The sequence below is a fragment of the Diceros bicornis genome, chromosome 28 (assembly GCF_020826845.1).
Source record: "Diceros bicornis minor isolate mBicDic1 chromosome 28, mDicBic1.mat.cur, whole genome shotgun sequence".
NCBI classification, from domain to species: Eukaryota; Metazoa; Chordata; class Mammalia; order Perissodactyla; family Rhinocerotidae; genus Diceros; species Diceros bicornis.
Window position 1 is genome coordinate 4,149,840 of NC_080767.1, and position 27,908 is coordinate 4,177,747.

At 52.6% G+C, this 27,908-nt stretch overlaps 5 protein-coding genes across 12 annotated transcripts in view; 2 read left to right on the forward strand and 3 right to left on the reverse strand.

The window, feature by feature from the left end:
• The window catches only part of TLN1 (talin 1), a 32,496-nt gene extending 27,767 nt beyond the window's left edge, over positions 1 to 4,729 (reverse strand). For all 4 annotated transcript variants that reach the window (XM_058523487.1, XM_058523488.1, XM_058523490.1 and 1 more), the window contains exon 1: positions 4,363 to 4,729. The gene's annotated coding sequence lies outside the window, so the exon portion shown is untranslated. The remainder of the gene's footprint in view (positions 1 to 4,362) is intronic.
• Positions 4,730 to 4,841: 112 nt separating this feature from the next.
• Positions 4,842 to 8,731, forward strand: CREB3 (cAMP responsive element binding protein 3). 2 transcript variants are annotated; one of them, XM_058523494.1, is made up of 9 exons: positions 4,842 to 5,174; positions 5,279 to 5,426; positions 5,503 to 5,570; positions 5,685 to 5,774; positions 6,865 to 6,947; positions 7,104 to 7,172; positions 7,798 to 7,882; positions 7,980 to 8,064; positions 8,144 to 8,731. In XM_058523494.1, the coding sequence occupies exons 1-9, from the start codon at positions 5,037 to 5,039 to the stop codon at positions 8,515 to 8,517; spliced, it is 1,140 nt and encodes a 379-aa protein (XP_058379477.1). In that variant the 5' UTR covers positions 4,842 to 5,036; the 3' UTR covers positions 8,518 to 8,731. The 2 variants fall into 2 exon arrangements, with proteins under 2 accessions (XP_058379477.1, XP_058379476.1); XM_058523493.1 differs by having other exon boundaries at positions 4,845 to 5,174; positions 6,865 to 6,971.
• Positions 8,732 to 8,739: 8 nt separating this feature from the next.
• Positions 8,740 to 19,915, reverse strand: GBA2 (glucosylceramidase beta 2). Its single transcript, XM_058523492.1, has 17 exons — positions 19,287 to 19,915; positions 16,058 to 16,149; positions 15,659 to 15,774; positions 13,147 to 13,365; positions 12,599 to 12,838; positions 12,267 to 12,369; positions 11,956 to 12,109; positions 11,739 to 11,864; positions 11,367 to 11,539; positions 11,025 to 11,129; positions 10,718 to 10,825; positions 10,465 to 10,616; positions 10,244 to 10,350; positions 9,966 to 10,108; positions 9,771 to 9,886; positions 9,480 to 9,671; positions 8,740 to 9,207 (listed from the first exon to the last, which is right to left on the reverse strand). Exons 1-17 carry the CDS (start codon positions 19,619 to 19,621, stop codon positions 8,926 to 8,928), a joined length of 2,763 nt encoding a protein of 920 aa, XP_058379475.1. The 5' UTR covers positions 19,622 to 19,915; the 3' UTR covers positions 8,740 to 8,925.
• A 330-nt stretch (positions 19,916 to 20,245) lies between these two features.
• RGP1 (RGP1 homolog, RAB6A GEF complex partner 1) overlaps positions 20,246 to 27,908 on the forward strand; it is a 39,998-nt gene continuing 32,335 nt past the window's right edge. Inside the window, exons 1-9 of one of the 4 annotated variants that reach the window (XM_058523502.1) lie at positions 20,246 to 20,308; positions 20,707 to 20,841; positions 21,211 to 21,347; positions 21,638 to 21,721; positions 21,823 to 21,972; positions 22,248 to 22,394; positions 22,596 to 22,723; positions 22,911 to 23,100; positions 23,603 to 27,887. In XM_058523502.1, coding sequence (XP_058379485.1) covers positions 20,726 to 20,841; positions 21,211 to 21,347; positions 21,638 to 21,721; positions 21,823 to 21,972; positions 22,248 to 22,394; positions 22,596 to 22,723; positions 22,911 to 23,100; positions 23,603 to 23,826 — 1,176 coding nt within the window. In that variant the 5' untranslated portion in view covers positions 20,246 to 20,308; positions 20,707 to 20,725 and the 3' untranslated portion in view covers positions 23,827 to 27,887. Of the gene's footprint in view, positions 20,309 to 20,706; positions 20,842 to 21,210; positions 21,348 to 21,637; positions 21,722 to 21,822; positions 21,973 to 22,247; positions 22,724 to 22,910; positions 23,101 to 23,602; positions 27,888 to 27,908 lie in introns of those variants that run through there. The other 3 variants (XM_058523503.1, XR_009215853.1, XM_058523501.1) reach the window with 3 other exon arrangements.
• On the reverse strand, positions 23,982 to 25,062 carry MSMP (microseminoprotein, prostate associated). Its single transcript, XM_058523507.1, has 3 exons — positions 24,933 to 25,062; positions 24,602 to 24,710; positions 23,982 to 24,228 (listed from the first exon to the last, which is right to left on the reverse strand). The coding sequence occupies exons 1-3, from the start codon at positions 25,060 to 25,062 to the stop codon at positions 24,048 to 24,050; spliced, it is 420 nt and encodes a 139-aa protein (XP_058379490.1). The 3' UTR covers positions 23,982 to 24,047.

Below are 27,908 nucleotides of genomic sequence, written 5' to 3' on the forward strand. Positions count from 1 at the left end.
CCACCCTCAGCTGAAACTGCACATCTCCCCCCATTTCCTCCAGACATATGGACACCCCCTTCCTCCTCAAGCACGGAAACCTCTGGTGAGACCCCGATAAGGGAGATGAGTCATGCCTACCCTTACTCCCAGCTCGGTGGACTTCCACAGAGCTACAAGAGGGTGAGGGAGGAAAGAGAATTAAGGAGTGAATTTGAGGTGAGGAAGGCATAAAACAAGGGCCCTGGAAGTATGGGAGAAGCTATCCAGTTCCTGCTCTCGCCTGAGAACTTTGCTCCCCTTTCCATCATGTTTTATGGAACAGCAACAATGCCCCCCCAGGTTCCCCTCCCAGGGAACTCCTCCTCCCTCAAGACATTCCTGAGATGCATTCCAGAGAAGTTGGGCAATTGGGGGTGGGGGGGAATGGAGGACAGCAGGTCAAATCCCAGCAAGGAATGGAATGTTAAGTGTACTGGGGATAAGAAATTTGGGGTACACAGAGAATACAGTTAGAGCAGATACCCACAAAGGAGCTGCAGAAAGACAGGAGTTACAGAGAGGGACAAAGGGAGAGAGAAAGCTGAAGACAGAGTCAGAATGTAAGAGGGTTGGGGGAGCAACACTCAGTCTGTTACCAAATTTGGCCTCTGAGTCTGCAACCGCGGGGAGCGGGGGGAGGGTTGTGGGTGAGACTGACATATCCGGCCTCAGGCTGCTGGAGGCTCATTTAGGGCTGGACTGGGCAGCTGAAAGGCTGGACCTGACCTCCCCCAACACAGCCCCTCCCCACCTCCACCCAATCCATGCATATTTATTCTCTCCAAATGCACCCCAGCCTGCGCACAGAGCTCTTTCCTACTAAGCTACTTACACTGTCTCTATATATGTTATCTCAAACATGCAGCCCCTACACAGATCCCATCACAACCACGTTATCTTCCTGTAAAGACGCCATCCCATGCCCACACCTTCCCCATAAATACACCTCTATCAGCAAGCACACAACTCGCCCCAACATCTCTCCTCCTATTATGTGGACATTCTCCCTCCATTCATCCAGCAAGCATTTCTGAGGGTCTGTTGTGGGGAAGGCCCCCAGCCAAACTCTGAGTGGCTGGGAACCAAGAAAAGTAAGCCCTAGCCTTTGTCCTCAAGGGGCTCCCAGTCAGCTGAGTGGATAAACTAAATACAGTTGTAAAAGAGGGCAGGATGTGGTAAGAGCCAAGAGGTGTGTGCTCAGGGGAGAGATCCCTTTAGATGAAAAGGGGACCAAAAAGTCTCCATGAAAAGTGTCATTTGAAGTTAGGATTTTAAAAAGTAAAGATAATAAGAAATACTAACAATCTTTTATTGACTATATGTCAATTGCTTTGTATACATAATTTCATTTAATCCTTACAACAACCCTGCAAGGTAGGTGTCATTATCTCCATTTTTACAGATAAGGAAACTGAGGCTCAAAGAAGTTAAACACTTGTTCAAGGTGCTTGTCCAAAGTCACACAGCTAATGAGGTGTGAAGACAGGATCCGAACCCAGGTCTCTCTGACTCCAAAGCCCAAGCTCTCTCCACTAGGCCAGCTGGAGCTGAGTCAGGGGTAGCATTCCAGGCAGAGAGAATAGCATAAGCAAAGGTGGAGAAGCAGGAAATCAATCGTGGAGGAGCATTCAGGGAAGTGAGAGGCAGGCTGGTTGAAGCGCAGCATACCTGCAAGGGAGCAGTGATGGGGAAGTTAAGATGAGGATGGAAAGGCTGGTGAGAACTAGGGAGAGTATGAGGAATGATACCTACTAGGGGGCAACAGGAGGCCAAGGGAGGCTTTCAGCAGAGACGGGACATAACCAGAACCAGATTTTAGGAAAATAACTCTGGCAGTTACCTTGGAGATTAGTTAGAAGGATACTGCATTAGCAGAAGTGAGGGGTAATGAAGCCAGAGTTAGAAGGGTGGAGAGGATGTCACTCATCAGAAATTTTAAGAGGTAGAACTGATAGGAACTGATGACAGTCTGTCCTGTCAACCCTCAGGGACCAGGGCCCAAAGTCAGGCTGGGGTCCCATAGCTTCTTGTCATCAGCAGTCACTCAGTGGCTGGGCAGCTTGAGTTTAGGTCAGGAATTGGGAAGGGGGGAAAGAAAGTATAAGGACAAGCTGGGAATGTGAAGATGAGGCTGTGGTTAGGAGATGTGGTTAGGCTGAGGGAAAAAGGGATGGGGATGTGGTTAGTACCAGGTAGAGGGGCAGAAGGGATGAGGTCAGTGACTGCATTGGGCTGGAAATGGGGAAGATGAGGTGTAGAGAAAGGCTGGGGAAGATGGTAGGAAAAATACATATATGATCAGTCACTAGATCAGGCTGGGGGAAACGGAAGAATAATTATGTGGACAGTGGCTAAGTCAGGGAATGATGCAGTGAGGTCAGAAGCCAGGTCAGGCTACGAGACTGAGAAGAGAGGGAGCTGTGGTCAGTGGCTAAATTAGGATGGGATGGGCAAAGAGTGAAGGGACACCAGCAGTGTCTAAGTAAAGCTGGAGTTGGGGGTGGTGCATGGGGTGCAGCCAGTGGCTGGGTCAGGCTCGGTAGGGGATAGTGCTGTGGTCAGTGGCAGGGTCAGGCTGGGAGTGAAATGGGGGTGTGGTCAGTGGCCTGGCTGGGCGTGGGATCAGCAAGACCCAGTTTCCTCTTTGGGTCTCATTTCCTCTTTTCTGTCAGGGGAGTGGGGGAAGGGGATCTACAAGTGGACCAAGAAATTAAGGCTTAGAATCAGGGATGGAACACAGCAGGCATCGGAAGTACTTGGCAGTTGTGTTGGGCTGGGGCTGGAGTATTCAGCAGATGATCAGGAGGTATTCAGGTAGATGAGCGGGTGAAAATGGTGGGAGAGTGCTTTAAGATGATGGGAAAGCTCAGAGTTGGGCGACAGTAAATTAAGGTAGGATGTGTGCGGATTAAGGGGTGGGAAGAGAGGCAAAACTGAGGCTGGGAACACATGGCAAAATGAAGAACATGAGAGAGTTAAAGACAAGGGAAGCATTCTGTAAGGGGGTATGCAAGAAGGGTGTGAAATGCAGGGCCAGGGAGGAGAGCTGGAGTGGAGAGCTTAACATTGAGAGAATGAGGAGAATGGGAAGCAATGGGGCTGAACTTTCAGAGGATCAGTCATCCCCCGCTCCTGTGGCAACAGTGTTTTCTTGGTCTGCTTCCCCCTTAGTCACCAGTCCCCTTTCCTCTAGGCAGTCCCCTACTCAGGACTAGGCCTTACACATCTCCTGGGTCCCTGTCCCTTTCCCACCTCCTATCTTGTAAACAACATAGTCCACGAACCTCTGCCCCTCAACTGTTGTGGCCACAGCAAGAGCCTTGGGCTTAGAGAGTAGAATAAAGCAGCTGGAGTCCCAGATGCCTGCAATTCTAGCTGAAACCCAGAACCCTAGCCTGAAAATAGTCTGTCATTTCTCTGGGCCAAAGAAGCCCCTGCGACTACACAGAAATGAGAGACCTCCTCGCAAAACAGGGCCTCTACCTACCACTAATCTTAAATTTCACGTGTCCGAGATCCACTATCCTGACCTCAACCACAACCCCTAAAACTGCCCCTAATTCCTAACACTAACCCCAACCCTAATGTGTTTCCTGTTTCCCAGTACTGGCTTTGACATTCACCCCTTTCCTAGCAGACACCTGTATCCAATCCCTGATTTCTAATATTTACCTTTAAATGGTGCTAAAAAGCACCAAAGCCCCTGACCTTAACCCTAAATGTTGACCCCTAGGTCTAAAGCTCATTTGCCACTTGATTCCTGACCCACCTCTTCACTTTTTATCCCTAATACTGACTATGCCAACGTTCTCTTATCCCTAAAACTAGACTTCCAACCTAATTCCTGTTATTGACCTCTAACCTGACCCTGAACCGTAACTTTGACTTATCTTGGCCACCCTAAAAAACAAAATAATGACCGTAATCCAAACTTCACCTACATAAAACGGACCTGACTCACACTAATAACACTAAATTTTAACCCCGGCTTCATACCTCCTAAAACTAACCTTGAGTCCTAAACCGAACTCCACCTAATCCCAAACTCACCCAAAGCTTTCCTATCCACATACCCGCTGATCCTCAAAGCCGATCCCCGCCCTGCGCCTCACTACCACCCCACTCCTCGCCCTCCCCAAAACCTATCCCAGGCCGAGGACTGCTCCCAGGAGGGGGCTGGCTCCCGCAAAACGGCCTACTTAACTCCGAGCCCAAACCGAGATACACTGGCCGCTGACCTCTCCAACAGGACCCGCAGGAGGAGACGCAGGAGGGTCGGGGCCCCGCCCGCCCGCCTCCCGGCCCCATCCTGAGGTTCCGGCTGGGCCCAGTCCGGCCTACCTGCGCTGCCCGGCTCTGTGCCCCGCCCGCCGGCCCGCTACCGGGCTCGCTCGTCCTCCCGGTGGCTCTCGGGCTCCGGCCTCGCCCTCCCTTCGACACTCCGGCGGCCACTTCCGTCCCCGGAGCGTCCCCCACCCGCGGGCGGCGCCCTGTGCCCGCGCTCTATGGTTTCGGGGACTGAAGGAAGCTGCTCTGGCCCCAGCTCTCGATGCTCGGGAACCCTCCGAAGACCCGCAGGCCCTCCCTGGCAGGAAGCAAGGCTGCGGCGCGATCCGGAGAAGACGCCCCAGTTCCCTTTTAGGCTCGAATCCTTCCTTTTTCTAGCTTGGGGCGAAGGCGGAGCCGCATCCCAGAATGCCCGCCCTCAGGCTGTGAGGAAGCAGCAGAATGCCCGCCCCCTCGATTTGCATGGCTCCCGGGACGTGGCGCCACTTCCGCACTAGGGGAACTCCGTGTCCCAGAATGCCTTGGGGGCATGGGCGTCACTTCCGTTGTGTTGGAAGCCGGGGAGACTTGAGTTCAGGAGGCGTGTCCCCTTTGAGAGCGTCGGCTAGCAGCTCCGGGGCAAGCCCGGTTGAAGACGGACTGACGTTAGGGGAGTGTCTTGCATGGGGTTCGGGGTTGGGGCCAGGTGGAGGGGCGAACCCCTGTGTTTCTACGCATCCTTTCCGTAGATGTCCCATATGGAGCTGCCGTCGGACCCGGGTGACCAAGACCTGCTGGACTTCCTGCTAGAGGAAAGCGGAGATTTGGGGGCGGCGATCCACGAGGCCGTGGAGGCTCCGCTAGACTGGGAGCTGCCGCTTTCTGAGGTGGGTACGGGCTCCGAGTCGGGGAGGCGCGGGGCGGGGAGGGGGGCGTCCTTGAGGCAGGGGGTGGTGATAGGTCAAGGCCTGTTAATTTGAACCCTGTGCAGGTACTGAGGGATTGGGAGGCCGAGGATTTCCTGAGCTCTCTGCTGAGTCCCCCAGCGTCGTTGAACGTTCTCAACTCTTCTAACTCCTGTCCTGTCCACCATGATCACACCTACTCTGTACCACAGGAACATATTTCCATAGATCTAGGTGAGTCTGAAGTAAGAGAAGTTTTGGGAGAGGAGAGGACTGATGGGCTTGGCTATTCATATTTTCTCTTTTGCAGATAGCGGGAGCTATGGAAAAGAGGGGGCCCAGATGACTCCATTGCATGTAGAGGAGCCAGCAGAGCAGGTACTTGATTTGATTTACGGAGGAATATTCCCACATTGCATGGGTGGAGGTAGGATTCCCCATTCCTCTCTGATATTGCCTTGCAACTTTGCTGCCACCTCCCTGGAACCCCAGGAGATTGCTAGGCTGATACTGACAGATGAGGAGAAGAGGCTGTTGGAGAAGGAGGGGCTTACTCTGCCTGGGACACTTCCTCTCACTAAGGTAAGACTCCCATTGGTGGAGCAAGGCAGCAAAGGAAGTTGAGCCCCAAGTAGGCCAATTCTGTTAATTTTATATCAGTAACTTGAAAAAGGACTGAGGTGAGAAATTTAGCAAATTCCCTGCTAATAGGAAGCTGGTGCATGTAGTTAATATGCTGGATGCAAGAGCTGCTCCTGGTTTTGTGGGGCTTATAAAAATTTTGGTGTTTTCTTTAAGAAAAAAGAATTCCACATTATCAGTGCAACATTAGTATAGGGCATTGGAAAGGACTGTGCAAGTGAGGGGCCCTGACACATTTCACTGGCTTCGTGGTAATCCACCTCTTGTTGAATGGTAGAATTAAGTTTTAGAGAGTTTATCAAGGCTGGACCAAGCAATATAACAGGAATAAATGTAAAATTCTGAGCTTTAAGTTTCAAGCAACAAATGGCAACTTCACAAGCACAATATTGTGACACTGTGATGAAATCGACATTCACTGACAGAAAGGTTAAGAGAATTTTAATTTCTTAAAAGTACAAGATGAGTCAGCAATGTGATATGGCTACTAAGAAAGTGAATGGGGTTTGGAGGCTGTAATCAATAGAGGTGTTGCCTCTAGAAGGGCAGTGACTATCTCTCTTCTTTATACTGGCCAGAGCACATCTGAGTGTTTAGTTTTGAACCCAGATCTTTGACAGATATTAAACGGATGCAGTCCATACTGATAAGATGACGAGTTAAAAATTTTGCCCAGATTTTTTTTGACTCTGAAGAAATGTCAAGCGCCTTAAAATAGCTCAAGATCATTTGTTCTATATGGCCCCAGAGATTAGGTACTAGGTAAGTCCAAAGGCTAGAAATTAGAGAGGCAGATGTTGGCTCAGGATAAGGAAGGTTTTTTTTTTTTTTAATTAAAATTATTAAAAGGGTCCGGCCTATGAGGGCATTAACACCTGGTCCTTGGAGGCATTCAGACAGAAGCCAAGTGCCTGTTTGTCAGAGAAGCTGTAGAAGGGATTCCTGCACTGGGAAGAAGATTGAACTCAGTTGCATTCCAACTCTTTGGTCCAGTGTTCCTCTGATGATAACTTTTCCTGCCTTCTCTCAGATGGAAGAACAAGTTCTGAAACGAGTACGGAGGAAGATTCGAAACAAAAAGTCTGCTCAGGAGAGCCGCAGGAAGAAGAAGGTGTATGTGGGGGGTTTAGAGAACAGGTATAAACGGGAGAGGGACTCGGTGGTGGGGTATTGGAATTGGAGTTCCAATACCTTCCAAAAGTATTGCAAGTGTTAGGTTTTTGAAGGGAGGATACAGGCCACATCCCCACATCCCTGTTATTCCCCTAGGGTCTTGAAATACACAGCCCAGAATCTGGAGCTACAGAACAGAGTACAGCTCCTGGAGGAACAGAATCTGTAAGCAGCTCTGCAACATCAGTCCCTTCTCATCCCTCCTATTTGGCGCTGTCTCACTTTTTCCTTTGCTCCACACTTGATTTCTAACTGGGCAGCTCCCACATGCAAGGTCTGGTGGTTGGCCCTTACTGGGTCTCTAATTCCAAGCAGCTCACAGTAATGGCGAGTAAATTCACAAGTAACTAATGATAAGTACCAAGAAAGAGAGAGGAGAAAGAGTAAGAAAGACCTCATGGGGCAGATGGTATTTAATAGCAGATAGGATTCTTGTGGGGGTGTTGAGAGTATTCTAGGTAGAGACCACAGCATAGTCCAGTCTGACTGGAACTCTTTAACATGAGTGGAGTCAGAAGGAAGAGAACATAGAATGCCTGGTGAGAATTATGTGCATAGCTGATGGGGCAGTGTAGGAAGTACTGAAGGTATGTGCAAAAGAGTTTTAAGTCACGCCAGAGCAGAGGGATATTTTAATGAGGAACTTCAGGCATTTTGTCCACAGAGAGAAGTCATTTGCAAAAAGTAAGAGAGGATCCAGTGCACAGACGGAGGGAGTGGCCTTAACAGGAGGGTTTCACTGTATCTCAGGGTGCCAGGCCAGGGGCTGCTCACTGCCCTCTTCCCCTAGGTCTCTTCTGGATCAGCTGAGGAGACTCCAGGCCATGATGATTCAGATATCAAACAAAACCAGCAGCAGCAGCACCTGTGTTCTGGTGAGGATGCTGATGGAAGGAGAGATCCTCTTCTCAGGCAGCAGGGACAGGGATGCAATCAAGAGCCCTTCATCACCTCCTGTTTCCTGTACTCCAGGTCCTACTGTTCTCCTTCTGTCTCCTCCTCGTACCTGCTATGTACTCTTCTGACACAAGGGGGAGCCTGCCAGCTGAGCGTGGAGGTGAGAGGCTTGAGGATACCATTAAGGGCGGGCTAGGGGAGAAGCCTGGCTTGCCTCTAAAGAGTCTTTGTCTTCTCAGTGTTGTCCCGCCAGCTTCGTGCCCTCCCCAGTGAGGACCCTCACCAGCTGGAGCCGCCTGCCCTGCAGTCAGAGGCACCAAAGGACAGCTCAGACCACGTGCTCCAAGCTCCTGGCAACTCTTGCTGCCTGTTCTACCACGTGCTTCAGGCTCTTGGCGCAGAGCCTCCCCTGAAGTTGCCACTCCCTGACCCCTTCTCAAAGTCCCCCTGTCCAGGTCCTATCTTTCCTCTGCACACAAATCGCACGGGAGGGGGGATGACTTCCTACTCACAGCCCCACACCTGTCATCTTGCAGGGCCCATACTTAGGCTAGATGTGAGGATGTGGGGGACCTCAGCAAGAGCCTGGGGCCCCCAGTCTGTGTCCAAATAAAAAGGAGTGGGAGAGGGCTAGCCTCAGCTCCTGTGCCCTGTCAGGAAGCCTGAGGGCTCAAACACACCACACTTAACTGGCTTTCTGGGTCTTTTATTTGTACCCATGTATGTCTATCACTCCACGAATGGGCCTGGGGGAATCAACTGACCTCCTTGAACATTTCATGCAGTGAGCGAAAGGAGTGAGGAAAGAAATAAATAAGTGATTCTGATGCCTGGGTCAACCTCAACCCCTCTTTACTGGCGCAGTTGGGTGGGGAGAAGGGAAAGGGATATGATTGTCCTGGTGGCTCAGGGATGCAGGAGACTGGGGAGGGTGCGGGTGGGGGGTGGGGGGCCAGGGGCCAGAGGGAAGGCCAGGTTGGAGAATGGACTGTTAGTGCCTCCCTCCCACAGTTCAGAGAGCTCACTCTAGGCTCAGGTTTGCCATGGCTTCCTTTGGTCCAAATTTAGGCCCTGTGCTTAGTCCTGTACCCTGTTCGGCTTTTGGCCTTGAGGCTTTTTTATGCTGCTGCTGCTGCTGCAGGGCCAGCTGCATGGCCCAGATGCTCAATGGCCGCATGTAGGCCAGCGAGCGGTACACCTGCTGCTGGCAGTATGCCTCAGGAGTTTGGAAGGCCAGGCCCAGGCGCTCCCAGACGGTACGGTAGCAGCCTTCCGCTGTCCGGAAGCCCTCCCAAGTCAGGCCCTGTAGGGAGAGATGGCAGTCATATTACTTGACAACCCCTGACCTCAGGTCAGCTGGAGAGATGGAGACAATAGGATCTCTGCCCTCGGGGAGCTCCTAGCTAGTACAGGGAGAATCCTGAAGGCAGGAGATGGAATGCCGGCCAGGGAAAAGGCCGAGGCTTTCTAGATGGATCAGATGGGATGGGTTAGGCCGTACAGAAGTGTGACAGCTGAGGAAGTTTGCTGGGCCAAGGTATAGATGGTGGAGAGATGGGGAAGGGAGCACATTACCTCCTGGATCATGGTGGCTGCCAGTCCATAGACCACACCCACCCAGACTTCATCAGACTGGACACTGGTTCTATCAGGGACACCATGGGGCTGCATCCCATTCACAGCCCCCATGGCCCCTCCTGCAAAGGCCTGGACATTGAGCTCGAAGATAGTTTGGAGAGCACGGACTACGTGTGGGATAGGAAATACCTAGAAGGGGCAAGGACAGAAACAAGTCTCTTATACTTGCTTCCCACCTCCAAAGAAAACCCACCTTTCTCTCTGGTTCCTCCTTCTAGTCTCTCTCACCTCAGTGTCTCCTTCTCCTAGGCCACAGGCCCTCAGGAACCACTGGCCAGCACACTGGTCAGACATGATGCTACGAGACTGAGGGTGAGAGCTGCAATCATAATTGTAATAGCGGCCTGGAGTAGAGGAAGGGCAAAGTAAGGCTCCTTGCATCCCCATGGCTGCTTTAAGACTCCTCAGGACCCTCCAACTCACCGTTCCACAGCAGTCTCTCATATGCTTCTTGGCCCCGGCTGAGGATGGAAGAAAACCTATCCTGGACGTCCTGTGCCCCACACAGAGCAGCCATCCGGACCATCACAGCCACAGCTGCCAGCCACAGTCCTCCACAGTAAGCACTGATCAGGGACATGGGTTTGGGGGTCATACTGGCAGCTCCGGCCACTCCCATGCAATATAATAAGCCTTGAGCCCACAGTCCCTTGGTGCCCAATTCCCCATCTCAGGTCCCATGGAAATCCCTACCCCCCAACCTGGGGCCTGTGGTGACCCATCCATCATAGGTCTGATCTGCATAGCCTCCATTCTCAATGAGTCCATCTTGGTCCTTGTCAAACTTCATTTCAGACTCCATCACGGCCTAGAGAGGGACCAAGATACTGAAGACTAAGGAAAGACAATAATAGCCAGCTGGGCTCTCCCCAAGCACCAGTCCTGCCCCTGGCACACTGGCCACTGCACATGCACCCCTTACCAGACACACAGGCCACATGTCTCTCAGGAAGCCCTGGTCACCCGTCAGGTGATAATCCCGATAAATCTGCAGCACAAACTTCAAGTTCAGGTCCTTCCAGTCAGCAGTATCATGGATCAAATATGCATTGACCCGGAGCCATGGCTCATCATCTGTGGGAGGGGAGGAGACCTGGTTCATTTGCATTGGTGGGTAGTGTAGAGGGCGCAAAGTTGAGGGAGGGAAGCTGACTCTGAGGTGGAGGGACTTTTACCTGGGTCCCCAATATCATGGGGGATGACGTTCCTCCTTTTCACAGGTGCCATTACTCCACTCATCAGGTACCGTCGCCTTGTCAGGTCCTCTCCAAGAGTGGCCAGAGCTGGGGGAGCAGACACACAAATGAGGGGTGGGCAGGCCTGGAGTGGGGCACAGAGCTGTTTGTGTGACCTCAGAGGGAAACTAGTAAGCAAGATGCAGATATGGTTGGGGGGAAGGGGGAAAGAGACAGTCTGAGGGACCACAAACATTCAGCGGTATGGGGAGCTAAGAGGACAGAAGGGCACAAAAGGGACCCTCACCCATGTCATACTGCAGGCTGAGCTCGAGTTTGGGCCAGAGCATGATGAGGGCAAAGGAAGCGTAAAAGTGGACATCATATGTGTTGTACATGCGATATTCCTGGCCTGGAGGAATGAGGGAGACACATTGTTGACAGGATTCCTGTTTCCTGTTCATACTCTCCTCCTTAGCTTGTCCTTTAGAGTTGGGGGTGGGGCACTGTCACCACTCCACCTGCCACTAACCCCCTCATCCCAACCAGCACCCGGGGGTAGGCAAAACCCATCATCCTGCCTTGTGGTAGGGCACTAACTCGCCTCATGATACGGCCTGCCAAACCTCAGCCCACCAGCAGCCTGTACCTTCAAGGTAGCCAAATCGGCCGTACTCTCGTAGGATGGGGTGAAGGTGACACATGCTCCCTGCTAGCTCCTCTGGTAGGGAGTCCTCAGGAACTTCCAGCCACACTGTGCCTCCATCGGCCAGGAAGTATAGTTCATTGAACAGTGCAGATTTGTACCAGGCAGGCAAGGATCTGGGGGATCAGGAGGACGGAACAGTCTAGTGAGTGTGGACCTTCCAGTAAAGGAAGGATTCTGGGGTTCAGCAGACTGGGGGGACCAAGTGAATCCCAGCCCAACTCTGCTGACTTTGGTGGGTGGAGAGTGAATCAAGAAGTCCCAGTTGGAGTGTGAGTGCCTGGGAGAAAGGCAAGAGATGGGCCCCATTGGCACCTGTCGCCCAATACCGGGCTCTGCCAAGCTGAGATCCTCTCTTCCCACTCTGCGTAGTGGCGCAGCGCATAGTGGCTAAGGGCAGGTGCTGCATCACCATTGGGGCCAAAGAACCTCGTGTACCGCCTGGGGTGGGAAGAAAGGAGAGGGATGAAAACATGGGCTCCAGGTCAGAGCCCCAGCACCTTGGATCCCTGTCCTCTCTCAGTCCTGTCACCTGTAGTAGTCCTGGCCCTTAGCTCCAAACATGATTCTGGGCATGTCCCAAGCCAGTGAGAACTCCAGGCGGCACCGGCCTCGAGGTGGCAGCTTGTCCGAAGCACACACAGCCCCAGCAATGCCTACTCCTTTCTGTGTAGGGGCGCTTGGGCCTGAGAGAAGCACAAGAGGAATCAGCACAGGCACTCCCCTGAGCCCCTGGGACCCCTAACATGGACACAAGGCCCATTCATTACCAGGCCTTCCACCCCTGCTCCCAAGACAGGGACAACCTCTCTTCCCACACCTCCCTGTCCGACCCCTCATCACCAACAGGTGAGTCCAGCTGTCCATCCTGAAGTAGATCCTGCCACACCTGCTGCCCAGTGCTGTCAGGGTCAAAGGCCGTGATGTGGGTTACCGTGGTATCTGCCTGTTAAGGGGCCAAAGACTCTGTGAGGGAAGCTCCACAGGTATGCTGGCTTCTGACTAACTCTCCAGCTCGGTTGTACCTCCCACCCCCACAGTCCAGAGGCTTACGGGCTGTGGTGAGGGTGGGACTCAGGACTGGAGGAAATGAAGAGACACGGGGATGGAGGTGGGCCTGGAGCCAGGCTGAAGGTGGGGTTTGGGGGCTAAGGCACAGGGCAGCTCCTCCGTACCGTAAGTCGTGCGGCCACAGCCATCGTGTAGGGATTTGGGAGGGTTGGATGATGCAGCAGCAGCCCCTGTGTGGTCTCCCCATCCCGCTCCAGACAGAAGGGCTCGTTCCACAAACCCCCTGGGGTATCATCTCCACCCCCCAGGCCGTTCCGCATGGAGAACATGATGGAAACCTCCAGGGCTTCATCTCCTTCATTCTGGACATCCCACACAAAGACTCCAACAGGCAGGCTGCTGTCCTGGGAGCAAGAAATCAGTCTCAGGTGGTCTCAGTGTAGCCTCTCCTGGCCCTGCTCCCTAGGATCAATCCTGGGCACCGAGGACCAGAGTCAAATACCCCCCAGTATACTCTCTTTTGTCTTCCACTTGCATCTCCCCATATTCCCAGGCAGGCTGTCTACCAGGAGACAGAAGACCAACTGGGTGGTGGTCCTGGGAAAGCAGTATGATGTTCAAGGTTCCAACCACTCTCTCACAGGTCATGGAAATGCAGAGACAGATCCTGGGAAAGGAGGGCAATGGAGGAAACACAGAGGGGGAGCCTCACCTGGTAGTCATGGGGCAAGATAGGTGTGATCTGGCGGCAGGTAAGGGTGACATTCTGGCCAGGAAGCTGATAGACAGTCCACGCTCGGGGATAGAGGGCGTGGTAGAATGCAAAGTACCCACATAGGCCCCAGTTCCAGCTGCGCAGGACGCTTGGGCGCTCCACGGACAGGACTTGCTGGTATACAGTCTGCCCTTCCCGACGCAAGCACACTGTGAACTAAACCAAGAAGGCAGATAGGCTGCACCGGGGTAACCCACAGGCTCCTCAGACTAGTCTCCCTCCTCTCAATGTAGCCCCTCCCTTCCAGAGACTGCAATGGTTACCACTGGCCCACCAGCCTCACTCACCCCCAGGCCTGTTCCCCAAGCCCAGTGAGTCACCACCACGTCCTGCCTCCTCCTCCATCTCTCTCCCAGGCTGCTTCTCCCTTCTCACTACTGTAGTCCCAGTGCCCTAACCCAGGCCCTTACCATCTCTGCTTTTACTCTCTGCCCCTTCTCATCTGGATAGCAGAGTGATCATTCTTAGAGACACATCAAGATATGTCTTGTGTCACATCAAGTGACTCCCCATGGCCCTCAGGTTCAAGTCTAAACTCTTCTACCTGGCTTTCAAGGCCCTTCTTGATCTGGCCTCTCCTTGCCCATCAGATTCATTACCTGTTCAAGCACCTACATTCTGGTCCTATCATATACTCACTGTTCCTTGAGCATACTACATTTCTTCCTCCATGCCTTTGCTCACGCTCATTCTCCACCTGGTGAAATCCCTCATCCTTCAAGGTCTCGGTCAAATGCCATCTCCTCTCCTCAGGCAGTGAGTCATTCTCCCGTGTGCCCCCTAGCCCTCTAGTCTAGCATGTTACAATATGTTTATTTACATTCTGACTCTGACTGCTCTATGGGTGCTTTGAGGGCAGGACCCTCTCTAGTTCACTGAGGTCCCCCTCTACCTATGACTCCACACCAGAGTCACGTAGAGTTGGCATGTGTGGGGAGAGAATGGGCAAACTCTGCAGCAGTGTCCCTTTTTTCTCAGTGTACTGTCCATCCCTCTCATTTTGGCACTGATGTGGTCTCACAGTCTCCATTTTCTCCAAGTCCTAGTCCCTAAATTAAAATTTAAGCTTCTGGAGGATAGGGGCTATGAGGGATTAATATCTCTTCCCTTGGCTCAAACTATGTGATATTTTTAATATACACATAAAATAATGTTTTATGTTTTTGGAATAGTAGATAATGGTTAGGACCATGGGCTCTTTTTTTTTTTTCTTTTTTTTAATTTTTTGTTTATTGCAGTAACATTGGTTTATAACATTGTAAAAATTTCAGGTGTACATCATTATACTTCTATTTCTGCATAGATTACATCATGTTCACCACCAAAATACTAGGACCATGGGCTCTTAACCAAGGAGAGAACTGGTTCTGAATCCCAACACTTCCATTTACCTGCCATGTGACCTTGGGCACATGACTAAACCTCTCTGGATCTTAGTTTCCTAATCTGTAAAATGGGCATAATAATGGTGCTTACCTTGTAGAATTGTCTTTAAATATTATACAAAAAGCCCAGCACAGTGCCTAACACATGTTAAGCATGCAATAACTACTTGAACTGTAGAGTCACGATTCCTGAAGGCACTCCCCTCGGGATACCTAAGGGATGAGCCAGAGAGGAAGCTGGGAACATTGGGCAGGGCTGGTAAACCTGAACTGGGAAAGGCACTGTCATTAACTGGACTCAAGGTCTGCTAGTCATTTCTCCTTTGAAGATGAGCTGAAAGCTGGAGGCATCCCTCAGACAGGAAATAGGAACTTGGTGGACCACTCAACATGGGAGGTCAGAAGAGAGAGAGATGATGAAAGGCAGACACATGCCTTTGGCAACTGAAGGCCCAGATATGATGAAGAAACAGAGGAAAAAGAAGGGAAGCTTCAGAAGAGGGAAGAAGGCTAGAGATCTACACCTGGGAGAGGAGAGGCTTCCCAGACCCTCAGCCAGAGAGACCTCCAGAGGAGTGATCACCAGCAGAGGAGCTGACCTCTGGCTGAAAGCTGGCAAATCAGGGTGAGTAGTGGGTGCTCTATGCATCTTTTTTTCCCATGCATTTGCAGACTTTTGGTTTTGTTTTCCCTTCCAGACCTACCAAATATTCTTCCAGCCAGGTTAAGTGATCTGGGAATACTCTGCACTCTCTGTGGCTGGGTACTGGCTCAGCTAGTGGACCTGGGGCAGCGAAGTAGGCAGGAGGCATTTACTAGAGAAATGGAGGGCACAGGGGTGCCTATTTACTCTTCACGGAATGTGTGCCCTATGTGTGTCTCCTATAGTACACATTCCTACAGTACATCCTAACCCAGGGCTGGGCACACGGAAAGCATTCTGAAAGTACTTATCGGACTGAATCATAGACACATCTAACTGCCACATCCTACACTAGCCAAAAGGCCCTTCCTGGCCTGGGGAGGTACTGTCCTGGAGCTCTCTTCTACCTTCTGGCTCTTACTTGGTCAGCAATGACTGTCTGGTGCTGGTACATTCCAGGATTAAGCTGCCAACGACAGAACTGGCCTCTCCAGCCACGGGTGATAGTGCCTCCCCCGATGCCACCCAAGGGACAACCTAGAGAGAGAATCAGGATGGTTAGTGGGGTATGGGGAGAGGAAAACAAACCCATTTCTCACTTTCTAGACTGCAAAGATGGGTTCCTGTAATAACCATGAGGATATCAAACCAACACGTTGTACAGCTTAAACTTACACAATGTTATATGTCATTTATATCTCAATAAAGCTAGGGGAAAAAAACACCTAGGGGATGGGGCAGTGCCAGTTGCATAAGCTGGAATCCTCTTTGCCTAGCTCTGTGGTAGATGTGAGCAGGGCAGAGCTGGGGTGAGGCTCACCATAGATCTGTCTCAGGGGTACACAATTCATGAAGTCAATGAAAGGTGTCTTCTTCTCCACCTGGGTCTTCTGGTACCACCACTGCAAGTACCTGAGGAGCAAGTGGCAGTGTGAGTGGAAGGGGCGATGGGCGGTACCTCCCAGGCTGCAGTCACCTGCCTCTCTCTGGACACACAGGCGTGACTTCCCATTAAATGTCCTGAGGACCCATCATCTTTGCTTCCAAACCTCTCTTTCTCTTGACTTCTCTACAGTTCAAGGTCCCTTCATCTTCACACTTAGCCCAGCTCGCAGTGTGAGACTGTCTTTGCTTCTCCTCCCCGTTTTCTCCTCAGAAGGGGCTTTCTGGATCTTTCCTCACCTCTCTGACTCCACTACCACTGCTTTAGTTTACCTCATAAGCTTCTGTCTGAGGTCTGAAAGGGCCAGTATGGTTTCCTGACCTACACCCCCCCCCCCTTTCCCCCAACAAGCATGGGCTGCTGGGATAACTTTCTTCTTTTTCAAATGATTACTTTTCTTCCTGATTATGAAAGGTGACAATTTGGAGAGTATACCAGGTGGAAGGGGAAAAAAATCCCACCCATAGGCAACCAGTGTCTACATTTGGGGGCATTTCCTTTTAAGTCCTTTATTTATTGATTTATTTTTAGTTCAGCATTTAAACTCTAAGCTTTCTGATTTTGCTCTCTCATAATATCCCAGTAAAGCCTTCTAAAAATCCCAACATTTTCCTGGTCTTGTCACAGCTCTCTATCCAATAGGCAAATGATTCAGTTTGAGATTCAAGGCTCTAACATCTGTCCCAGCCTATCTTCTGGTCTTACTTCCTACATGCCATTCAGGGTGGGTCCTCACTGAGCAACCCCTGCCTGGCCAGACCCTCTCCTAATTTCTCTCTCCTTGCCATTTTATACCCATTGTTCAAGCACATCACTTGTACTTACCTAATTGGGTAAGTAACCCCTCTGAGCCTCAGTTTCCTCATCTACAAAATGGGGATACTTCCTGCCCTACCTACCTCATGGAATGGTTGAAAGACCAAATGACATAATAGATAGGAAAGCCATCAAGTGGAGTACATCTCTTTGTGACGTGCGATCACTACTTGTACATACATTATCTCAGCTCCTAATCAGACACTGTCTTGTTATTTCAGTGTTCCTCACATGAGTCTGACATACTTTTAAGTTCTTTGGGGAAAGAGACAGTGACAAAGACTAGCTGAATATTAGCCACAGCTTCAAGCACAGGGCAGGGCACACGATCTGCAGTCAATAAATATTTGCTGAATTTACAAATGAATGTACAAACAATGGGGCATAAGAGACATGAACAAGGACAGGAGCAAGGGGAAGAGGAATGTGATTAAAGAACAGGGAGGGCACGTTCTGGGGGTGGGGGAAGCGGGAGACACAAAGGATGAGACGATGGGAAGGCAGGAGATCCTCTCTGCCTGCTGAGAGGAAACTGGACTTTGAAACTAGAGGCCAGAAAGGATTGATGAAGGGAGGGAGGGGCAGTGGGATTAGAGCAGTGAGGGAGAAGAAGTACAAGATATGAAGATAGGTGGAACAATGGAGGATCTGGCATAGAATAAGCACTCAATAAATATTTATTGAATGGATGGACTCTGGCTGGAACAGAGTACAATCAAAATTGAGTTCTTACCACACTCTGGCCAAGAGAACTTTGTCTTGCTGGAGCTCCTAATCAGAATGCTCCCAGTTCAGCTCCCCCTTAGGGTCTACCTTTCTCTCCCTTAATTTCACAGCTGACCATTCCTGACCTATATGGCCTTCTCCATAATTTCAGCCCCAACTTAAGGATTATCTTTCAGAATTCTTCCTTGTCTCACCTCTACTTTTTCCTCGAAGCAGGAACTCATCCCATTTCGAAAGCCCTGTGTCAGCGATCCCCACCCTATCCTGGTATGGGGAGCCAAGGTCCGGGGGGCTGAGCACACTTGCAGGCCTCTATGACTCAGCTTATACCTAGGGACTGAGGGGCTAGGATGCCCACCTGTTCTTGACCTCAATGTCCCCATGACATGCACCCCAATGTGCTTCTCTCAGTACCCTAGCTCTAGATCCTATGTTGACCCAAAGGCTTTTGGGGTCAAAGTTGGGCTGGGTTAGTTTCAGAAGCAGCCTGGAGGGATGATTGTTCTCTGGTACACGCCACTCACAGGAACTAGCAAAGGAGCCAGATATCCAGACAGGGCCAGGACCTTCTCACTGGGTAGGGCGAGGTAAAGGGCCTCCACACGCCAGCCCCAGAGCACTGACTGGGGAAGGGAAGGATCCTCTACTTTAGAGGCTGTAGGGGCTGGGTTTCCCAACCTTTATGCTTCCCTGCCCAGCTCTGTGTTTACTATATGGATTGACTCAGGATGATGCTTTCTGTCCTGACATCCACCTGTTCCTGGTAATAGGTCTTGGCTCCTCATCACTAGTCTTTGAACTGAGTGGGGATCTGGAGGGATCTAGAGAAGTTCTATAGCCCAGGATAAGCTCTTGGGGTGTCTGCAAACCTTGGGGGTGAGGATGGGAGGGTGGACCAGGGCAGGCTCTGGAAGATTATTACTAAGAGCTCTGGGGACACTTATGGCAGTGCCTCTCTGGTCAGAGGTCTTCTTTGCTTTTGATACCAGGGGCTGTCAACCCAGAATGGAGTAAACAGCACCTCTCAACACCCACTCTTTAGAGTTGAGAGCAGGCAGGCTCTCACCCATTCCATGGAGCTAAAGCTTGAGAAAAGAAACTGATGGATATTGGGTCTGTAAGGTGGTGTGCCTAAATGAGGTACAGAGAATACCCCACCTGCTAAAGGGAATCTGGAGTTGAGAGCCTCTGCCTCCCAAATAAAACAACATTGTGTCAGTACCATAGCAGCCAGACTATCCTGTCCTACCTTGACACAAAGTATAGCTAATTCCAAAGGGCAGTCTTTGGAAAAGGGAGTGTGTGAGAGGGAGCCTAAATGGGAAAGGCTGACTGCAGGCCCAGAAGTTCCTGCTCTTTCCTGACAAAAAGACAAGTTAGTGGCAGGAAGGAGGTTGCAAAGAGATGTGACCTGGTCTCATCCTCCAAAACCATGGGCTTAGAATATGCTGGGGATTAGCGGCCACTTGACTAGGACAAGGCACCCACCTGCTTTCTCACCCTTTCCTACCTCTGCTGGAACAAAGTGAAGCCTAAGGTACTCTAGGCAGTGGGATCTCCTTACCTCAAGCCCATGCCCGCATGCTTTATCAGGTTGCTTAGGGAGATGTTGTTGGCATGAAAGGGTTTCCTCTTCTCTGCAAACTCATGAGCCAGGCAGATGCGCCAGCCAAAGGGAGGCACTTGGTAGCCCTTAGCTTTACCCTCATAGGAAGCCATCAGCTGCCCAGAGTCCTCTGGACTGCAGTAGCCTGGCTCATTTTGGGGTCGATTGTCCTTAGGGCTCTCGCAGTCTGTAACCTGCAAAGCCTCAGTGGCTTCAGTATCCTCAGGGCGATAAACCTGTGGATGTCCTTTGGCACAGCTGGTCTGCTCCGAGTCTGGGACTCTGGTTCCCATGTTCCCTGGATCCTGGGTCCCCACGACCTCGATGGTCCCGGGCCCCGAGCCTGCTGGTACAAAGTATCTCGCCAGCCAAGTCCTGATGCGAGCGACGGTTGTTGTTAGGTGCCGTCCGGGAGGGCCGGGCGCCGGGAAAGTCTGAGGCGAGCTGGCGTCTCCGTGGAGCCGGGGAGCTGTGGCTGCAGCCGCGGTGTCGGCGACAGCAGTGAGGCCACCTCGGGCTCCCCCTCGGTCGTCTCCCTGGGTCCTGGGCGGGAAGGGTCGGGCCTCGTCGTCATTGGGCCGCGGTGATTAGCTTGCCCGGCCAAAGGGCCACTGGGCCCGCGGAAAGGGGAGGAGCCCGGGGCCAGCCCGCCAGGTCCCGCCCCCGGGCCCCACCCCCGGCCCGGCCCTAGAGCTCGCGGCGGCCCCTGCCCCGTCCCCGTGCCCCCCGCGGCACCAGGCACCCCAGGGTTGGGCGCCGCGCCCCGCCCGCCGGTGTCCGGGGCAGCGCCTGCGCGTGCGCCTGGCCCTTGGGGTGGTGACCCTCGGCGGCGGGACACCTCTACCCCTTCCGGTCCGGCCGGCCGGGCGCTTCCGGCCGGAAGGGGCGCCCGTGGGGGAGGGGCTGCAAGGAAGTCCCGCCTTCGCCACCGCCTCCGCCTCTGCTGCCACGCACCTGGTGGGTCTCCGAGGGGCGGGCAGGTGAGCGCCGGGGGGTGCCGAGAACCTCGTTTCGACCGTGCGAGGGGCTGGGCTAGGGACGCGAGGGGCCGGGCGGCGTGGCCTTGGGCTGGGACGTGGAACCTTGAGGGAGGGGGTGGAGGCGGCCTGGGGGTTCCGGGGTTCTAGAGGTGGGGGAGTAACCCAGCGCCGGCAGGGGCGGGGGTCTGGTACCCAGAGGATGCCTTCCCCCTAGGGGGATTGAGTCAGCGCCACCCGCACCTCCCCTCCGCCTGCCCGCGCCCCAAATCGCGGCTCTTTCCTCTGGACCGTGGCGCTGACCACCCATCCCCCGAGCACCGCGCCCCGCCCCACCGGCTCGCCTGCGACGCCCCTCCCTGCCGTGGTACTGACCTCCGACTCCCCTGATTTCCCTCTAGATCCGAGTCCAGAGCTGCCATGATTGAAGTGGTAGCAGAGCTGAGCCGGGGTCCTGTGTTTCTGGCAGGGGAGGCGCTGGAGTGTGTGGTGACTGTTACCAACCCCCTGCCCCCTACAGCGACTTCTGCATCCAGGTGGGGATGCTGGTACTGAAGAAGGTGGTCCTTTTGGGAGGAAGCCTGGTATTGATAGTGCTAAGCCCGAGCTCAGGTTGTCCTGTAGCTACACCAGCGCCTTCATTGTGCTGTCATTGTAGGAAAGGGCTATTTAACAGAAAGTGTAGTTGATATAGCCCTTCACTCTTTTTTTCTCCCTCCTCCCCCTCTCCCCTTTTTACCCAAAGTATACTTCTCTTTAATGGTTTCTCTTTGAGGTTCTGGATTCCCTGATTCCTAGAACAGCCACCTCGTGTTGATCTCCTTAGACGGTGTGGTAGGAAGTTTGGAAGAGCATTTGTGCCATCAGGAGCTCCCCTCTGATGCCTCCTTTTCCTCCTCCCACAGTGAGGCTCTGGCCTGGGCCAGTGCCCAAATCCACTGCCAGTTCCATGCCAGTGAAAGTCGAGTAGCACTGCCTCCCCCTGACTCCAGTCAGCCAGATGTCCAGCCTGAGAGCCAGACTGTCTTTCTACCACACCGAGGTTAGAGACAGGGTATTTGCCTTTGGAATGGGATGGAGTCATTGTCACTCAAGGGTGAAGTTGTTAAATTGTTCTGGTGGGTCGTTATAGCCCATGCCACATTTGGGATGTGGAGAATGTAATTGTTGCTTCGGGGTTGTGAGACTGTTCCTCTCTCACAAGAAAGAAAGGGGTAGCTTAGTTTGGGCTGCCCTTTGTTGGCAGCACTTACTGCTCCCACTTGCTGTGCTAGCCTCATCCAGTGCTGGACAACGGGGTCATTAAATTGCAGTCTTTCTTACCTTTTTTAGGTGAGAGGGGTCAGTGTATCCTTTCCACTCCACCAAAAATCCTATTTTGTGACCTGAGGCTAGACCCTGGAGAGTCCAAATCATGTGAGTGACTGCCCTCCCACCCCTGGATTGCCTTCTAAGGCTCCTGGAGGGAGGACCTCTCTGGCTGCCTCTGGCCACCCTGACTACTGCTTCCCAACCAGACTCCTACAGTGAAGTACTGCCCATTGAGGGACCACCCTCCTTTCGGGGTCAGTCAGTCAAGTATGTCTACAAACTGACCATTGGCTGCCAGCGTGTCAACTCACCCATCACTTTACTCAGGGTCCCTCTGAGGGTTCTTGTGCTGACTGGTAAGTAAGGGTTCCTGGAGGGAGGGGCTGGGGAAGAGCCTTACCAAAGCAGAAATCATCTTTAGAGGGCTTGTGAGAGGGGCTGGAGGGAAGCTTCCTGGTCTTAGTGAAGGTGCTAGAGAGTTGGGAGGGAGGGTTCTGGAGAATAGTTTGAGATGTGAACCTCAGCTGTGGCTCCCCTTTCTTTCAGCTCTCTCGGATTGGAGTCTGAAACCCTAATCTGCTCTCATCTCTGTTCCCTCCCAGCACCACCTCTCCACTCATTCTCTCTCTAGGCCTTCAAGATACCCGGTTTCCTCAGGATGAGGCTATAGCTCCATCCAGTCCATTCTTGGAGGAGGATGAAGGTGGGAAGAAGGATTCCTGGCTAGCTGAGCTGGCTGGGGAGCGCCTCATGGCTGCCACATCCTGCCGCAGCCTCCGTGAGAATCCTTTCAGAATTGTCCCCCTCCCATCCCCCACCAAAGCATTCCTGCCTTATACAGATTCTCCCAAGTGCCACATACTTCCGAGGATTCACTATCTTACCTCAGATTATAAAGAGAAGTCTCACCTTTGGCCCCTCTCAGTCCTAGACATTCTGCAGTGTGGACTCCAGGCTTACAGTGTTCCATTTTCCCCAGATCTATACAATATCAGTGACGGCCGAGGAAAAGTTGGGACATTTGGCATCTTCAAATCTGTATACAGACTCGGCGAGGATGTGGTGGGGACTTTAAACTTAGGGGAAGGAACTGTAGCTTGTTTGCAGGTGAGAAGGGAGAGGGGCTTTGGGGCTTTGGGCCTGAAGGGCTAGGGTGGAAGGAGGAGAGGAGTCTGCGTAAAGAGTGGTGGTACATAGAAGTGGGTAGTGGGGTCACCCAGCATCCCTTGGGTAAAACAGCTTGAAGTTGGGCTGCCCTCCCACCTGGAGTCAGCACTTCTCTCCTTGCTCCCAGTTCTCGGTAAGCTTACAGACCGAGGAGCATGTGCAGCCTGAGTACCAGCGGCGTCGAGGGGCAGGGGGTGCCCCCTCTGTGTCCCATGTGACTCATGCCCGGCACCAGGAGTCCTGCCTACATACCACCAGAACCAGCTTCTCTCTCCCCATCCCTCTCAGTTCCACCCCAGGCTTCTGCACAGCCATTGGTGAGGCCCTGACCATTACTGGAAGGGGGTTGGGGGGGGCTGGCCTTGGGTGAAGTGTAATGGATCCTGATTCCCAACACACACCCAGACATACCCACGTCCAGCCTCCAACCCTTAACGTGTTCTCAGACCTTCAACCTCTGCCCCTGTTTCCTAGATGCACTGACCCCTAAACTCTTAACGGTTTTGCAGATATCCTTCCCTCCCCTACCTGCTGGGACCCTGTGACGCCCCAATCTCTGAGTCCCTGGTGCATTTATTTCAAGTTACCAAGTCTTGATTATCTCACACTTGGGTTTTTAGGCACTTGACACTGCTATCCTTCTTGTCATATTTCTGTTTAACACTAGATTTCTTCAGAGAAACCCCTGGTCCTAGCTCCCTGCCCCATGACTTCTCTTCTTCCTGAATATAAGTCTTGTCTCATTTGCTAATCACATCCCGCTATTGGCACTTACTCCTGGCTTCTAATGCCTCTGCCTTTATCTTTTTTTCCCCACAGTATCCCTGAAATGGCGATTACATTTTGAATTTGTAACATCCCGAGAACCAGGTTTGGTGCTCCTACCTCCATTGGAACAGCCTGAGCCTGTCACCTGGACAGGGCCTGAGCAAGTGCCCGTAGACACCTTCAGCTGGGACCTTCCCATCAAGGTGCTGCCTACAAGCCCTACCCTGGTCTCATATGCAGCCCCAGGCCCCAGCACCAGCACCATAACCATCTGAAACTGGCCCACCATGGCACTACTTTCTTCTGGATACTGAGAACTCAGCACCTGGACTCTAGTAGGGCCTACTTTTTCCATCTAGGGTCCAACGGCACAGACAATGAGAGGCAGGCTTTCAGCTGTAGCATTAATTTATTCAGAATAAATTGGCAGCTGCTAGTGGTTTCCCTGGAAGTGGCAGCAGCAGTGGGCAGTCAGCAGAAGGGTGATCAGTTGAGTTTAGCTGGAGTGGGGAGCAGGAGCCCCAGAAACAGGAATGTTAGCTGAGCCCCACTCTGGGTCGGGCCCTCCCCCTTTGCAGGGCAGCCGAGGGTCAGATTTTTGCACCAGGGAGAACTGGCAGGTTCCTGCCTCCTGACGTACCTCACACCCAGCAGGGAAGTCGATGGGATGCTGGGACCTGGGGAACCAAAGGATGGGGAAGGAGTCAGCACAGTGAAAGGCCACCTTTTTCCCTGCCCCACATTCCCTCTCCCAGCATTCCTCCCATATCTTCCCTCAGTACCCCTTGGTCCTCCTGTCTAAGCTCTCACCTACCATATATGGATTTTTTCGTTTCATAGCAGGAATGTTTTCCCTCCAGATCTACCCATAACCTCCCTCACTTTGTAGCCTGAAGACTTCTCTCTCACACTCTTTTTGGTACCTTCAGGTTCGGCCAGCCTCATACTGTTATTTCTGTTCATTCTCACGTCAGAGCAATCTAGTCACTCCCTGGCCATCCCTCAGTCACTCAGGTCAGAGCCATTCTCTGGCTGTCCTTGGTCACTCACGTGTCACAGCAGCCCACGCCGACGGGATGCAGACAGGTGCAGTGGAAGCAGTCCTTGCGGAGCCAAGACTCACCCAGGGTGAAATATTTCCCCTCATAGTGGCAGGGGGCTGGGGAGGAAGAGAAAATGTTAGTGTGTGGGGAGTGGTGGTGGCTGACAGAACCACTCTGGTCTGGAGTGGGGGAGAGTAAGTGTACACTAGCCCTGTATTTAGTTAACCTCCTGTTTCCAAGCTAGAGGGAGTCTGGGTATTCTGACATAGGATCGTCTCTGAGCCCCCCTCCCAACTCCCTCTGTCCTCATCCTTTCCTAAGACCTCACCCAGCTTTACCTTGAGCTTGGAAGTAGCACTTGCTGTGGACTCCTGGGTGCTGGAGGAGCAGAGATACCACCAAGCAGATGATCCCCCAGCCTCCCAGGATCCCCTTAGCCTGTCCAGCCCAGGGCATCCTTAGGGCCATTCCTACAGCACAGTCCTCAGACCCTTCTTGGCTTCTGTTCAGGCTACTCAGGTCTTGTCTCTTTGGCTTTTCTTTGTTTCTCTCCTTGAGTTTTAGTTTCTGTCTTTCTCCTCTGGGCTCCTGTCTCATACCATCTCCGTGCCCTCTGCTCTCACAGGCTTGGGGATGTTTATAAAGTGAGGACCCTGGCCCCCTGCTGAGTAGAGCTGGAAAAGCTGTAACTCTGTTTCCTGAGGTGAGGGCATGAAAACAAGAGGTCTAGCTTTAACAAGCTGTGAGAGCTGATTCATGCCCCGGCGCAGTTAGGGGGAGGGAGGTGGCCATGGAAGGGGCACTGGACTGGGCATTTCCCCAGCAAGGAGGTGGGAGGGGTGAGGGCCGCTAGATGGTCCCCAGATCTCTTCCCTGACCTGGAGGGAAGGTAGCATTCCACCATCTCCCCCCACAATGCATACACACACACACTCCAGGGATGTGTATGCTGGGATCCCTGCCTGGACCGGAGGGAGGCATTTCCTGGGGGTGGCTAATCTTGTGCCTCAGCCAAACCAAGGAGCTGCAGCAGGGTGCGATGGCCAGAGGCTCCAGGAGAGCAAACTGGCACCTGGATTGGAGAATGTTTCTCTCAGACCCGAGGGCAGAGTCTCCCTGAAGTCTCCTAGAGACATGGCTGCCCCTCTAGAGATGAGGTGGGTGTCTCTTTTCCTCAGGTATCACAGAGATGAACTGTTCACTGTTCAATACCCCTAAACATAGCAGATACAGGATCTCCCCAGATCTAGGAATGGTTCTTTCAAAGAGGGGCATCTCCTCTAAATGCCCTAATGGTAAGAGTCCCTCCAGTTTCACGGAGGTGCCCTCTTTCCTTCTGTACGTTATGGAATGAGGTTTTAGGAATGTATCCTCTGACATCCTCTTTCGGGTTTCCTACAAGTTCTGGAGAACCGCAACATGGGTGATTAAGAGCATAGGCTGTAGAGTCAGACTACTTGGATTCAGATTCTGACTCCACTCACTAGCTATGTGACCTTAGGCAAGTTACTTCACCTCTCTAAGCCTGTTTCCTTATTTATAAATTGGGATAGTAATACTAACTCATAGGGGTGTTATGAGGATTAAGTGAGATAACGCATGTAATGCTCTTAGCACTGTCCCTGCCACATAGCCCTCAGAAAAATATTAACTATTGCGATTGGTGTTAGAGTTCAGAGACAAAATGGGTAGACATTCCCTTCTTTGAATGACACTGTGCACAGCTGAGGGCTTCTTTTGGGCCTGCTATCTCCTGTCATAGTCTCCTGCCCCTTTCACACTCATGCTCCCTGTCATACCTGCAGGAGCATTTTCGTTTTAGTCCTTGTATCCTTGAAATTCTAAATGTCTGGTTTGAGAAACTGTGTTGCTGATAAACCTACTTGCCCCAGGTCAGTGCCCTTACTTCTGCCCTGGGAAGAGGTATCATTTTCTCATCATCATTCTAGCTAAGTTTTGGGCTCCTGTTTTTCTCGTTAGGATTCTGATCCGCTCTTCCCATCCCACTCATGTGAACTCGCAAGTTCTTGCTGACCACTCTCAGGCTGGCCATCTCTTTGGTACTAAAGTTCCCTGGCCAAACTGGATTTCTTTTTCTTTTCTACACTTCAAAGACTCTTGTTCCAGCTAGTCCTCTCCTACTCATAGGGCCAATCACTTTGGCATTTATTCTGTTTTTCCTTCTAAGTCTCCCGTCCCAATCACTCCAAGACTCCCAATCCCTGTCACCCAGTGGATCAGATATAACTACTTCTGGCTGACTTTTTTAGAGGGTCACCCTGCCTCTCACCTCTTCACCATTCAGAAGCAACCTCATCAGTCCACCGCAAACTCCTATCCTCTTCCAAGAAGATGGCTTAAGTGAATGGGGGTGCAGACTGTACCACATGTTCACCCCAGTCAGGTTTGATACTTTTCGGTTCCAGAGGAGTTGCCAAGAGGAAGAAGAGAACTCTGGGTTGAAGCAGCCTGTCCTGATGGAGGCTGGCATGTGGGAGGCAGGGCCTGGGCTACTCTCTTGGCTAGAGCAGGTGGATTAGAAGGCCTGTCTAGGACAAGCAGCCCAAAGTCTTGTCAGTCGTCAGTAGCTTTGCTGCTGTCTTTCTGGAGGAGGGGCACCAGCTGTCACCCAGGAAGTCTGGGCTATAGACGACCTTCTGCTCCTGCAGCTGTAGCCAACCCAGTAGGGGCGGACGGAGTGGGGAGCTCGAGATCGTGCCGACGGCGGCACCGATGGTGGTGGTGATGCTGGAAGGCAACGGGGCCCCGTGTGGATTGATGTGTGTGAGGCAATGGGGACAGGAAAAGTGCGAGTTAGCTGCCTGCAGTGAAGATGAGGTAGGCATATAGGGGCAGGGGTAGGGGGCTTCTGGAAAGAAAGGGTGGGGCTGAGCCAGGATCCCTCTCCCAGAAGTTGGGGGGGCGGTGGGGAGATGTTGGTTAAACCCACTTGCCTGGCTGCTGGTGTGTATCTGTGTGGCTTGCGGCTGCGTGCGTGCGTGTGTAGCAGTCTCAGTGGTTAGGGCCTGACTCTGTGATGGCTGGGGCAGCGCCGTAGGGGCTGCCAGTGGCGGGGGACGCGGCGGTTGGCAGGCGCTGCCCGCGGGCACAGGGAAAACATCCGCCGGAGGCCCGGCCGGGCGGCGCTCCAGCGCCGGGGCAGGTGCGCGGTGAGGAAGTGAGCGCATTCCGGCCTCCGCCCGCCGCCCTCCGGTGAGTCACCTCCGACCTCGGCCGCCGCCGTGCCGGATAGGAGGGAGCGGCCGTGGCGGGGCGGTTGGGGGGGAGGGGAGCGCCCGAGAGGTGGCGGGGGG

What these genes read in the sequence shown, in the direction of transcription:
- CREB3 (XM_058523493.1), top strand. Translation starts at nt 5,037, where the DNA reads ATGTCCCATATGGAGCTGCCGTCGGACCCGGGTGACCAAGACCTGCTG. An exon ending in GGACACTTCCTCTCACTAAG is followed by an intron (nt 5,775 to 6,864) that starts GTAAGACTCCCA and finishes GCCTTCTCTCAG; the next exon opens with ATGGAAGAACAAGTTCTGAA. An exon ending in GTGGGGGGTTTAGAGAACAG is followed by an intron (nt 6,972 to 7,103) that starts GTATAAACGGGA and finishes TTATTCCCCTAG; the next exon opens with GGTCTTGAAATACACAGCCC.
- GBA2 (XM_058523492.1), bottom strand. Translation starts at nt 19,621, where the DNA reads ATGGGAACCAGAGTCCCAGACTCGGAGCAGACCAGCTGTGCCAAAGGA. An exon ending in ACCCCTGAGACAGATCTATG is followed by an intron (nt 15,775 to 16,057) that starts GTGAGCCTCACC and finishes TTCTCTCTCTAG; the next exon opens with GTTGTCCCTTGGGTGGCATC. An exon ending in CAGCCACCATGATCCAGGAG is followed by an intron (nt 9,208 to 9,479) that starts GTAATGTGCTCC and finishes CTCTCCCTACAG; the next exon opens with GGCCTGACTTGGGAGGGCTT.
- MSMP (XM_058523507.1), bottom strand. Translation starts at nt 25,062, where the DNA reads ATGGCCCTAAGGATGCCCTGGGCTGGACAGGCTAAGGGGATCCTGGGA. An exon ending in GTGCTACTTCCAAGCTCAAG is followed by an intron (nt 24,711 to 24,932) that starts GTAAAGCTGGGT and finishes CTTCCTCCCCAG; the next exon opens with CCCCCTGCCACTATGAGGGG. An exon ending in GGCGTGGGCTGCTGTGACAC is followed by an intron (nt 24,229 to 24,601) that starts GTGAGTGACCAA and finishes TTGGTTCCCCAG; the next exon opens with GTCCCAGCATCCCATCGACT.